Source organism: Galleria mellonella, unplaced genomic scaffold (assembly GCF_026898425.1).
Source record: "Galleria mellonella isolate WM207_F2 unplaced genomic scaffold, CSIRO_AGI_GalMel_v1 utg78, whole genome shotgun sequence".
Lineage (NCBI taxonomy): Eukaryota > Metazoa > Arthropoda > Insecta > Lepidoptera > Pyralidae > Galleria > Galleria mellonella.
In genome coordinates this window covers 174,612-188,174 of record NW_026442151.1, presented here as the reverse complement: position 1 = coordinate 188,174, position 13,563 = coordinate 174,612, and the positions used below count along the sequence as shown (strand labels likewise).

General features: G+C 34.8%; 1 protein-coding gene across 9 annotated transcripts in view; it reads left to right on the top strand.

Annotated features, from left to right (window-relative positions):
- LOC113517650 (uncharacterized) overlaps nt 1-13,563 on the top strand; it is a 124,405-nt gene that overhangs the window by 66,780 nt on the left and 44,062 nt on the right. For all 9 annotated transcript variants that reach the window (XM_052901556.1, XM_052901554.1, XM_052901553.1 and 6 more), the window contains 20 exons: nt 44-343; nt 851-1,174; nt 1,259-2,194; nt 2,271-3,206; nt 3,921-4,232; nt 4,336-4,641; nt 4,730-5,044; nt 5,782-6,102; nt 6,190-6,504; nt 6,596-6,925; nt 7,161-7,463; nt 8,223-8,525; nt 8,609-9,247; nt 9,552-9,863; nt 9,954-10,289; nt 10,817-11,419; nt 11,584-12,207; nt 12,319-12,633; nt 12,744-13,070; nt 13,169-13,468. In XM_052901556.1, the coding sequence (XP_052757516.1) occupies nt 44-343; nt 851-1,174; nt 1,259-2,194; nt 2,271-3,206; nt 3,921-4,232; nt 4,336-4,641; nt 4,730-5,044; nt 5,782-6,102; nt 6,190-6,504; nt 6,596-6,925; nt 7,161-7,463; nt 8,223-8,525; nt 8,609-9,247; nt 9,552-9,863; nt 9,954-10,289; nt 10,817-11,419; nt 11,584-12,207; nt 12,319-12,633; nt 12,744-13,070; nt 13,169-13,468 (8,457 nt within the window). The remainder of the gene's footprint in view (nt 1-43; nt 344-850; nt 1,175-1,258; nt 2,195-2,270; nt 3,207-3,920; nt 4,233-4,335; nt 4,642-4,729; nt 5,045-5,781; nt 6,103-6,189; nt 6,505-6,595; nt 6,926-7,160; nt 7,464-8,222; nt 8,526-8,608; nt 9,248-9,551; nt 9,864-9,953; nt 10,290-10,816; nt 11,420-11,583; nt 12,208-12,318; nt 12,634-12,743; nt 13,071-13,168; nt 13,469-13,563) is intronic.

The window sequence follows — 13,563 nt, the reverse complement described above, 5'->3', positions numbered from 1 at the left end:
GGCGGCTCGTTAGTTTATTATAAATACTGCAAATAAATTTCAGCTACTCCGGCTCAAAATCCATGTGAACCGACACCTTGTGGACCAAATAGTCAATGTAGACAAGTGAATATGCAAGCAGTATGTTCTTGCTTACCGAATTATATAGGATCGCCACCGTCATGTAGACCGCAATGCATCGTGAACAGTGAATGTGATACTTCTAAAGCTTGCATTAATCAGAAATGTGACGATCCTTGTCCTAACACCTGTGGATTAAGAGCTCATTGTTTAGTGAAAAATCATAATCCTATATGTACATGTCCTGCGGGAATGACTGGCGATCCATTTACTCAATGTTATCGTAAGTATTTTATATTTTTGAAAACAAAATAGTAATAATAATTTAATTAATTAACACCATAGTTCTCAGAAATGGCAACGCAGGAATTGTATTGTGGCTGACTCATTATAATCTATTATGTCGATGGTACTGTTCATGTCTATAGGCGAAGATTACTACTTTTCCTCAGGTGGACTGTTAACTTGTTTGCCATTCTGTTGCATAAAAAAAATAAGAATCATATCTAAATCTAACAAAAAAATATATCTAGAAATTACTGTATAAAATATGTGAGTTGAATAATAAATCAAGTAACTATTATAATATTTGAATAACAGTCATCAAATTATTATACATCATCATTTATATTTATCTGACGCTTCACTCAATAAGATGTAGAAATAAAATTAGTATATTTACTTAACTATATTATATTATTTAGTTTATATTGATGTATTTTAATTTTTATCATAAAATTATTAGCAGATTTATTTAAGTTAGTACTAACTTTTCATTCAATTATTATAGCTACGACACAAACAACTGAGCGACCACCATCTTGTACGCCATCGCCATGCGGACCACATTCACGGTGCCAATTACTGGACAGCGGACCAGCTTGTTCTTGTTTACCTGGTTTCGTAGGATCACCACCTTCTTGTCGTCCTGAATGCACTATAAATTCGGAATGTCCTGCATCATTAGCATGTGTAAGACAAAAATGCGAAGATCCGTGCCCTGGATCTTGTGGAGTTGATGCTAATTGCCATGTTTTAAATCATGTTGCCGTATGCGTCTGTAATGAAGGATTCACAGGCGATCCATTTTCAAGATGTCAACCAATATTGGATGGTATAATATTATATAATGTAACACTATAAATATTTTGTATATTTATTGCATCTATACATTAATTAATAATTCATTATTTTTCAGTACCCACAACTCCGTCTTCTGCTGATCCATGTAATCCATCTCCTTGCGGGCCGAATGCCCAATGCGATAATGGATTTTGCACATGTTTGTCAGATTACATTGGTAATCCTTACGAATCATGTAGACCAGAATGTACAGGAAGTCAGGAATGTCCTAGAGATAAAGCATGCTTCAGAAACAAATGTCGTGACCCATGTCCGGGAGTTTGTGGACAAAATACAAAATGTGATGTTGTTAACCATATTCCAACATGTTCTTGTACAGCTGGCTATACCGGCAATCCATTTACAAATTGCTATCCTATGGCAGATGACAAAAAGATATCAAAGGACCCATGTCATCCATCTCCTTGTGGTCCTAATAGTGTTTGCAGGACAACAGACAATACGGCTGTATGTGCTTGCATTGAAGGTTTTCAAGGATCGCCGCCATTATGTAGACCAGAATGTGTTGTTAGCTCTGAGTGTCCTTCTACAAAAGCTTGTGTTAACCAGAAATGTATCAACCCATGTATCAATGCATGTGGTGTATCCGCTCGCTGTGAAGTAATCAATCATAGTCCAATTTGTAGTTGTAATCCAGGACAAACAGGAGATCCATTCAAAAGTTGCTATTTAATGGATATTCCTCCAGAGCCAGTGGATGCTTGTAATCCTTCTCCTTGTGGACCAAATGCAGTATGTTTAGATCGAAATGGCAAAGCAAACTGCAGATGTATTGACAATTATATAGGACAACCACCTAATTGCAGGCCAGAGTGTGTAATAAATCCTGACTGTCCTTCAAATCAAGCATGTGTTAGGAATAAATGTATAGACCCATGCCCAGGATCCTGTGGTATTAATGCAGAATGTATTGTTGTGAGTCATACTGTATCATGCAGTTGTAAAGAAAAATACACGGGCAATCCATTTTTGCAATGCATACCAATACATGGTAAAATATGATTTAATAATTTTAGTATTTTAATTTTAATATATTCTATTGTACGTAACATAATATTTTATTTCAGAAAATGTCGCACAACCATGTGATCCATCACCATGTGGTGCTAATGCTATATGTAACCAACGCGACGGTGCAGGTTCTTGTTCCTGCTTAGAAGGATACCAAGGAAATCCCTATGAAGGTTGCCGACCTGAATGTGTACTTAGTTCCGATTGTTCTGCTGATAAATCTTGCATTCGAAATAAGTGTGCAGACCCATGTCCTGGAATCTGTGGGTCTAATGCTGAGTGTACTGTAATTAATCATGTTCCTACTTGTTCCTGCATTAAGGGCCATTCCGGAAATCCATTTGTTCAATGTACTAAGGATATGCCAGTAATAGAAATAAAACCCTGTCAACCATCTCCTTGTGGGCCAAATAGCATTTGCAGAGAAAACGGAGGATTGGCCTCGTGTGAATGTCTACCAGATTATATAGGCGCTCCACCAGATTGTCGACCTGAATGTACAGTAAGCAGTGAGTGTCCATCAGATAGGGCATGTCATCGATTGAAATGCGCAGATCCATGCCGTGGAACATGTGGTATTGGAGCTCACTGTCAAGTTATTAATCATAGTCCATTATGTAGTTGTCCTGCTGGTACTAGCGGTGATCCATTTATAAGTTGTCCCAAAAAAATAGAAAACAGACCAATCGATAAGCCAAAACCATGCCAAGGAAATCCTTGTGGTCCATATAGTGAATGTCGACCTATTGGAGATAGCCCATCGTGTTCCTGCTTGGAAGGTTATATTGGTAGTCCACCAAATTGTCATCCAGAATGTTTAGTAAATACTGACTGTCCATCACATCAAGCATGTATTGCCGAAAAATGCACAAATCCTTGTGAAGGATCATGTGGTTATAGAGCTGAATGTAGAGTACATGATCATATTCCGATATGCAGCTGCCCAACAGGTTACACTGGTGATCCATTTATTCAATGTACAGAAGTAATAAGTAAGTTATGAGATTAACTATTATCAATAATTCTTAATGGAACATCATTTTATGTTTATCATCATTTAAAATTAACATTCGTTTATACAATTTTTTTAAAACAATAGTAAAAAAAACAAGCATATATTCTGTCTTAACGATTACCTTTAATTACCCTTATTGAATAATCTTTTATTGTAGTATCTAGAAAAGATCTCGGTAGGAAGCTTATTCCATAATCTAAGCGTTCCCAGGAGGAATCTTCTGAGGAAACGATATCCAATTCTTGTTGATGGCAAACGGTGCTATATATTTGATAGCCATGTGTATGTTTTATAGGATTTCTCATTCTTTTAGGTTAAGATTATAGAACTCACAAAAGTATAGTCTTAGACTCAATATCGCTTGTAAATTTAATATATACTATAATAGTTTAGTTAGTTTTGTGATTATTCTCATAAAATATCTCTAAACTAAATCAATTAAATTAATTTATATGCAATTGAAAATTAATAACTTTGTTGCTACGAAATAATATATCTATCGAAATAAAAATTAAAAATAGTTTAATGGGATAGGGAATCCGAATTAATATTTAGGTTGATTTTATTGACACATTTAAGTAAACTATGATATTGATGAATATCTACTTATATGACATAACATTTATGAGAAGAACAAGCTTTGTCTTACCAAAAAACCTACACAAATATTAATATAATATTTATTTCATAGTTTCACCAACGCCTTCAGCTGACCCATGTAATCCATCGCCTTGTGGAAGTAACACTCTATGTGAAACTGGGGTTTGCCTATGCGCACCTGGCTATTTTGGAGATCCCTATATTGGTTGTCGATTGGAATGCTCGACTAATGGAGAATGCTCACCTACACGTGCCTGTCAAGGTGGAAAATGTATTGATCCATGTCCTGGCGCCTGTGGTACAAATGCCGTGTGCTCAGTAAATAACCACATTCCATCTTGTACTTGTCCACCTAGTACATCTGGAGATCCATTTGCATTATGTACAGAAGTAAAACAGATAGGTAAGAAGTTTTAATAATTTTTAGTTATATTCAAAGATGTAATACTAATTATTTTTAAAGTGTGATAATAAAAAAAAAACTCATTATTTTGTTGTTTTAACAGTAACGCAATCGGCATGTTCACCATCACCTTGCGGCCCTTACAGTGAATGTACAGTGAGTACTAATGGAGCTGCAGCATGTTCATGTAAAGCAGGCCATGTTGGTTCTCCTCCATCTTGTCGGCCAGAATGTCTCGTTAGCTCTGAATGTAAACTACAATTAGCTTGTATTGACCGCCGTTGTCGCGATCCTTGTGAAGGAGCTTGCGGTCGTGGAGCACGTTGTCAAGTTATAGCACATTCACCTATTTGCACTTGTAATGACGGATATACGGGTGATCCATTCACATATTGCTATCCTGCTCCAGGTAAGTTATGCTGTTATAATTCGGAGTAAATTTGTTTATATAATTCAGTGCAATGTCATATTTATTAATTTCTGTTATTATTTTGTAGAGCCACCATCTGTACCTGTTGACCCGTGTCAACCTTCACCATGTGGACCCAACTCAATATGTGTAAATTCAGGAGAAACACCTGCATGTAGCTGTCAACCTAGTTTTATCGGAGCTCCACCGAACTGTAGGCCAGAATGCACAATTAGTGCTGAGTGCGCAGCTACACTAGCGTGTGTTGGTCAGCGATGTAAAGACCCATGTGAACAAGCCTGTGGATCACGAGCTATTTGCTCGGTAATTGATCACCGTGCATCGTGTACCTGCGAACCTGGTCTAGAAGGCGATCCATTCCAGGGTTGCTCTCCTCCAAGAGGTAAGAACAATATTTATATAATTAAATAAATGAGAATTTATAGATGTGAAATAAACATGTTTTTAGATCAAAAATTTAGTTGACTGAATTACTGAAATCTAAGGTAATTATTTAAATAAATTAACATTGTAAGAAAAAAAAATCGAATTAGGATTTTGGAAGCGCATGTAACACTATGCTTTGCGAAGCGTGAGATATCATGCTTTAAAGGTGTGCTCATTGTAAAAATTTCAAGACGGTCACGCCTCACACGGTTTACTAATGTACCAATAAAAATAGAACTGTATGGGTGGGTTTACTTTGAGATTTGTGTGGTGACCATGCCCACCACCTGATCTACGAGTATTCTCATCGATTCAGTAACTATTTATGCTTCAAACATTACAGCCTTCGGATCAGGTAAAACATAATTTTAATCATTTAGAATTTTTAAATGCTTCCAGAAGGGACGTAACATCTTGATATAACTTTTTATGTGAAATTACCTAATGCCTTTGCTTAAAAACCGGAGCACGCGGAGATAACCTAGCACTTACAGTAAAGCTTGTCGTTCGCCGTGACGATCGCTTTGGACGGTACCGCTAGAGATAGTGATGTTATCAACGGAGGTCACTAAAAGTCGCCGAGCCCAGCAAGCTTCGACTAACGCTTCGGACCAAGGAGGTGCTTCTACTGACGGAGGTGAATGACTGATATTTCGGTAAGTGTTTTTTTACGACATTGTAAAAATATTTCAGCTCCACCACAGATCGAATACTTAAATCCATGTGAGCCTTCACCTTGTGGCATAAACACTGAATGTAAAGTTCAAGGAAACGTGGGATCATGTACGTGTTTGTCAGATTATTTCGGCGATCCATATCAAGGTTGTAGACCTGAATGCTTAGCAGATTCAGATTGCCCTTTGACCTCTGCTTGCAACCGAAATAAATGTGTTGATCCATGTCCTGGTGTATGTGGATACAACGCGGAATGTTACGTCACAAATCATAAGCCATCGTGTACTTGTAAATTTGGATTTACTGGCAATCCACTATCTATGTGTTTAGCTATACTTGGTAAGTTTATATGAATGCAACGGCGATTTTTTTAAATTTAATACAATCCTAATTATAAAAAATTAACACACATATATTCATTTCCAGAACATGATGAGTCAGTAATTAATGTGTGTAACCCGTCGCCATGTGGTATAAATGCCAACTGTAAAGAAGTTAATGGCCAGCCTGTTTGTTCGTGTATACCTAATTACATTGGATCTCCACCAAATTGCAGACCTGAATGTATTGTGAATTCCGAATGTAAAACTAACAGGGCTTGTATTAATCAAAGGTGTGCAAATCCATGTCCAAGACCATGTGGACGAAATACCGAATGTAAAGTAATAAACCATAGTCCTGTTTGTACTTGTATACGTGGTTATTCCGGAGATCCGTTTGTTACATGTACTCCAAATATATGTAAGTATTTATGTACGTAAATAATTACCATTAATAATAAAATATATAAATTTCTGAATATGATTATATGATATAACTATTGTTTCGTTAGATACATCTCCAGTCGTGGCGACACCTTCAGATCCTTGCGTCCCATCACCTTGCGGCTTGTATTCAGAGTGTCATGACAACAATGGATTGGCATCTTGTACTTGTTTGCCATCTTACATTGGTTCACCACCATTTTGTAAACCTGAATGCGTGGTACACTCTGACTGTTCAAGCAATCAAGCATGTGTATCTGAAAAGTGCAGAGATCCCTGCGAAGGATCATGTGGCCTCTATGCAAAATGTTTCGTAAATAACCACATTCCTGTCTGTATATGTCCAGATGGATTAACTGGTGATCCTTTTAGAGAGTGTGTTTCTAAACCAAAACAAGGTATGTATATTAAGTACAAAATTATATGGTTTAAAATTATTTTGTAAATAGTATCGAAATTCATTATTGATATAGGTATTTATTTATTTCATGTAATTATTTTTGTAATTTAGAAATGTTCAAAATTTTATTTAAAATACAAAATATTGAATAGATAAGTAATAAATAAAAGAATATAACTGTACTTAATATATTAACTTTAAAAAACTGATTTTAATTCTGTTTTTTTTTTTAGATATACCTAGTCCTATCAATCCGTGTAATCCAAATCCTTGTGGCCCCAATGCTAACTGTAACAATGGCATTTGTTCCTGCATAGAAGGATATCGCGGTGATCCCCTTTTTGGCTGTCGACCAGAATGTATATATAATACAGATTGTTCACCGGATAAAGGTTGTCAAAGAAATAAATGCGTTAATCCCTGTGTTGGAACATGTGGACAAAACGCAGTTTGTGACGTCCATAATCACATACCAATGTGCACTTGTCCAAAGGGTATGAGTGGAAACGCTTTTATAGAATGCCGTTACTCGATGGGTAAGTTAATTAAGATTTCTCCAGCATCAAAAAAGTTCAGTTGATAACATAATATTTTGAGTTTTTAATACGTACCATATTAAATAAATTATTACAAATCACAATTAATCAAGTTAAAAGTTATGAAAAACTGAACTTCTAAATTATATTTATTGACAGTTTACACTCATGATTTTTTTAGGATTCCATATCAGGTACAAAGGAATATTTATGGTGCGAATCTTTCCGTCCGTTCATTCATCTGTCATAGCGCTATATCTCGGTGATATATGTCTCATAAGATTAGTTTGATCAGTATAATTATTTTATTAAAATTTAGTGATAATTCTTTGACATAATATTTATCAAATATTTGTGTTAGGTCATACATAGTTATTAAAGTACTTTGGCATAAATTTTTTACCTAGTTTTTATTGCAAATTTTTATGCCTCCTTTTGACAATCTTTGTCACACAAATTATAAATCATGAGTACATGTATTAGATCGTTTTAAATTTGTTAATTTCGAAACTTCGGCAATACTAACAATCAGGTATATAGATATTGTTATGTATATACCTACTACTATTTATCTGCAATCATGTTGCGTTAAATCTTAAAAATAAATTAATATATGGTTTTGTTTATTTACCAAAAAAGTATATCTGCCTGTATCTATAACTATTTATTTGTTTAACTAATAAAGAGATGCATTATTAAATAATTATGTCACCACATTAATTAAAAATGTAATTATGAATTTATTATATACTATTTCAGTTGTATCAATAAATCCTTGTAATCCTACACCATGTGGCCCTAACAGTCAATGCCGACAATCAAATGGCCAAGCAGTTTGCTCATGCGTATCGGGATATCGAGGCAGTCCACCTAATTGTCGACCTGAATGTGTTGTCAGTCTAGAATGTCCATTAAAGGAAGCTTGCAATAATCAAAAATGTGTAAATCCTTGCATCGGTGCTTGTGGTTCCGGAGCTATATGTGATGTAATAAACCACAGTCCAATTTGCACATGCCCACCATCATTTACTGGAGATCCATTTGTAAAATGTTCTATTAAAGGTAATTTAATACTAATGTAAATACATATTTATAAAAATTTATTTTTATATTACATTTACTTTATTATAAATTTTTACTTTCAGTACAAGACAAGATTCAAGTAAACCCATGCGAACCGTCCCCATGTGGCCCAAACTCGATTTGTAAAATGAGCGGAGAAAATCCAATATGTGCATGCTTACCAACTTTTAAAGGATCACCTCCAAACTGTCGACCGGAATGTATCAGTAATAGTGAATGTGATTATAATTTGGCATGTTTGAATAACAAATGCTCGAATCCATGCATCGGAATTTGCGGTTCTAATGCAGAATGTAGAGTTGTAAGTCATGCACCAATGTGCATATGTCAAGAAGGTTACACCGGAGATCCATTTTCTTATTGTAGTCCACAAACAATTATGGAATCGCCAGAAGTTTTAACTCCTTGTAGTCCAAGTCCATGTGGTTCGAATGCTGTTTGCAGAGAACAAAACAGAATTGGTTCATGTCAATGTTTAGATGGATATTCCGGAAATCCTTATGAAGGCTGTCGACCAGAGTGCGTCATAAATTCTGATTGTCCTCTTAATAGAGCTTGTAATAGGCTGAAATGTATCGATCCTTGTCCTGGTACATGTGGCTCAAATGCGCTATGTCAAGTTAACAATCACATGCCAACATGTATATGTCAAACGGGATATACTGGTAATCCGTTTAGTGCTTGTACAATTCTCATTGAACGTAAGTATCGATTTATATACATATTATACAAATCACAGTATTCTCTGATAGTTCAAAATTATACTAAGTAATTTATTAACTTACTGACACATTACAAAAAAATATGAATAGTGATATTAGCGTATATAAAATACGCCAATATTACTTTACAGCAAAATGTCAATATAACTAAACCAGTAAAAAAATTATGTTTCATATTATTATCATCTTACAAACTAAACTCTGAGTTGTATAGTGTAATTACAACTATAACATGACCATAATGCCAGAAGTATTATTAATATTCTAATAAAATATATTATAGCTCAAGTTGTGGAAAAGAATCCATGCAATCCTTCGCCATGTGGAGCAAATAGCCAATGCAAAGAAATAAACGGGCAGGCAGCGTGTTCTTGTTTATTAAATTTCATCGGCGCACCTCCAAATTGCCGCCCAGAATGTGTTGTTAGTTCGGAATGTCCATCACATTTAGCCTGTAAGAATCAAAAATGCACAAATCCATGTATCGGTACATGTGGGGAAAATGCAAATTGTAACGTAATCAATCATAGCCCAATTTGCGTCTGTAAAATAGGACTGACTGGAAATCCATTTACTACATGCTATCCTATAAAAAGTAAGAAACAATTTTATTAATAAATATTGTTAATTCGTCAAATAGAGAAGAATATAATTAATTTTTTTATTCCTGTTTGTATATTTTCAGTTATGAGGCCACCCGAAAACTCACCACGCCCCGACCCTTGTGTTCCATCGCCTTGCGGTTTATATGCAGAATGTAGAAATGTCAGAGATGCTCCTTCATGCGCATGTTTATCTAATTATGTGGGTAATCCACCTAATTGTCGACCAGAATGCACCATAAATTCTGAATGTCCTAGCAACCAAGCTTGCATGAATGAAAAATGTCGCGATCCTTGTCCTGGAGCTTGTGGTCTAAACGCTGTGTGTACTGTTTTTAATCATATCGCTCAGTGTGGCTGTATTGAATATTATACAGGTGATCCATTTACGAGGTGTCTTCCCATGCCTGAAGAAGATGGTAAGTTCGTTTTTATTTTTATTTTGGAGTAGATCAAATAATACTAAATAATATATACTCGAATATTCTATACCCAAGCTCATCGCTTTTTTCAAAGTCTCATCATTTATCTCACTTATACCCAGTTTTAATAAGTATTAGATAGGTATATTATAATATGTAGTCATAAAAAATTTCTTTAATTTTTTTTTTATCTAATCTTTATCTAAAGAGAAGACATTTTTTGTTTGTATTCGATAAACTTAAAAAAAAATATTTGACCGATTTTATAAATTCACCTATAAAAATCGCCCACAGATAGAGATGTAAGATAAACAAACATACAAAAAATATAATCTTTCCTTTTTATAATAATAGTATAGACTAATTAAGATTATAATATAAATTGATTCAAAGATTTAGACACAAAAACAAAAGATTATAAAATTAATCATTGTTTCTTATTAGTTTATTAGCTTGATTTATAAAAAAATTAAAGATATATAAAAACTTGCATGCAATTTAAAATTATATATTTTTGTTCTTAGATATTTCAGAACTGGACTCGTGTAATCCATCACCATGCGGTGCAAATACAGAATGCAGTAATGGTATATGCAAGTGTTTACCCGAATACCAAGGCGATCCGTACGTTGGTTGTCGACCTGAATGTTTGACGAGTACTGATTGTCCACATAATAAAGCATGCCTAAAAAATAAATGCATCGATCCATGTATTAATACTTGTGGTAAAAGTGCAATTTGCAGTGTGTACAACCATATTCCTTTATGCTCTTGTTCTGAGGGTTATTCCGGAAATGCCTTTTTGGAATGTAGAAAAATTGTTATTGAAGTCTTGAATCCATGTAATCCATCACCATGCGGACCTAACAGTCAGTGCCGAGAGATAAACGGTCAAGCTATTTGCTCGTGTCTATCTGGATATGTAAGTGCTCCGCCCACATGTCGACCTGAATGTGTTTCCAGCGCAGAATGCCCATTAAATAAAGCTTGTTCAAATCAGCGTTGTATTGACCCATGTAAAGGTAATTGTGGAGTTGGCGCTGAATGTCAAGTAATAAATCATAATCCCATTTGTTCCTGTCCACGTGGATACACTGGTGATCCATTTAAACGTTGTGTTATTGAAGGTATGTGTTATATCTAATAATTAAACTTATTGAATAAATTACATGATAACTATTTGCTTAATAAATTTTATTCATTAATAGTCAAAATCAGTAAAACAAAAAATATTACCATTTGTTAAAATAATATTAAATATTCACATACAATTATTTAAATAATGTTTCAGATATCAAGGAACCTTATATAAATCCATGTTTACCATCTCCTTGCGGCCCAAATTCTGAATGCAAAGAAGTAGGAGGCTCTCCATCATGTGCTTGTCTTGTTGATTATATAGGCAGTCCACCTAATTGTCGCCCAGAATGCATAGCCAATTCAGAATGTCCTAACGAGTTGGCGTGTATAAATAATAAATGCAAAGATCCATGTCCTGGTTCATGTGGTAATAATGCTGTATGTAGAGTTATAAGTCATGCTCCACAATGTCTATGTCCACCAGGATATAGTGGAGATGCATTTATAGAATGTAGAGTAATAGATTTCCCACTTACACCTTGTTCGCCGTCGCCGTGTGGACCTAATGCCGTTTGTAAAGAACAAGGGCCTGCTGGAGCATGTGTATGTTTACCCGAATATATTGGTAACCCATATGAAGGTTGTCGACCAGAATGTATCGTAAATTCAGATTGTAGCAGCAATCTTGCTTGTATTCAAAATAAATGTAAAAATCCGTGCAGCAATATTTGTGGGCGCAACGCCGTTTGCAGTGTTATTAATCATAGTCCAAAATGTGAATGCTTACAAGGACTAACGGGGGATCCCTACGTAAATTGTTACGAAAACATTGCAGGTTAGAAATATTTTTATGTACTTTAATAATGACTATGGAATAGAATTTATTTGAAATACAATAAACTTGTTTAAAATTTCTTTATTTTAATAGTGAATTAAATATTTTCAGATACTCCTCCTGTGTCTAGAGATCCATGCGTACCATCCCCCTGTGGACCTAATAGCATTTGTAAAGTTTCTAATAACCAAGCTGTATGTACCTGTCAGTCCGATTTCGTAGGAGCACCGCCTGCTTGTAGACCTGAGTGTGTCGTAAGCTCAGAATGTAATCAACAACATGCTTGTATACGTAGAAAATGCAGAAATCCTTGTGAAGGTGTATGTGGACAAAACGCTGAATGTAAAGTGATTAATCATAGCCCAATTTGTTCTTGTCGGATAAAGTACACTGGTGACCCATTTAATAGATGCTATAAAATACCAGGTATATATTCCAAAACATGTTACATATATATTAAATTACTTAAATATTATTAATAATAATAATAATACTTCTAACTGCTTTTAACTTATTTTTTTATGTTTTATTTATAGATATTGAGCTTGATTCTACGCCATCAAATCCTTGTCTACCATCCCCATGTGGTCCGTTTTCTCAATGTCGTGACGTTAATGGTGTACCTTCTTGCTCCTGTTTATCGCAATATACTGGTAGCCCTCCAAACTGTCGTCCAGAGTGTACTATAAATACAGATTGCCCTAGTGACAAGGCCTGTATTAACGAGAAATGTATGGATCCATGTCCAGGAACATGCGGTTTAAATGCAGAATGCCGAGTACAAAATCATGTATCAATTTGTACATGTTTGAAAGGTTACGCTGGTGATCCATTTAATTCCTGTTCATTTATCATATTAAAAGGTAAGAACGGATTTTTAATAGTATTAAAATATTACTTATTAGAAAATAAAAAAGAAACCTTTATAATATTCAAATATAATGTTTTGTTTTTTCTCTAGAACCAACAGTCACAGATCCATGTAATCCATCACCATGTGGATCCAACGCCATTTGTAATAATGGTGTCTGTACATGCTTACCGGAATACAGCGGTGATCCATATTTTGGATGTAGACCAGAATGCACAATTAGTTCAGACTGTCCTATAAATAAAGCATGTGCTAAGAACCGTTGTGTCGATCCATGCATTCAAACTTGCGGTACTAACGCCATCTGCCAGGTTGTCAACCATATGGCTGTGTGTATATGCCCAGCAAAAACAACTGGAAATGCATTTATACAATGTGATCCAATTCGAGGTAAATATTTAGTAACTATTTATTATTTTGCACATTATATTACTCGTACATTTAATAAACTCAATCATTTAATGTTACTCTCTGCTATTCGATAT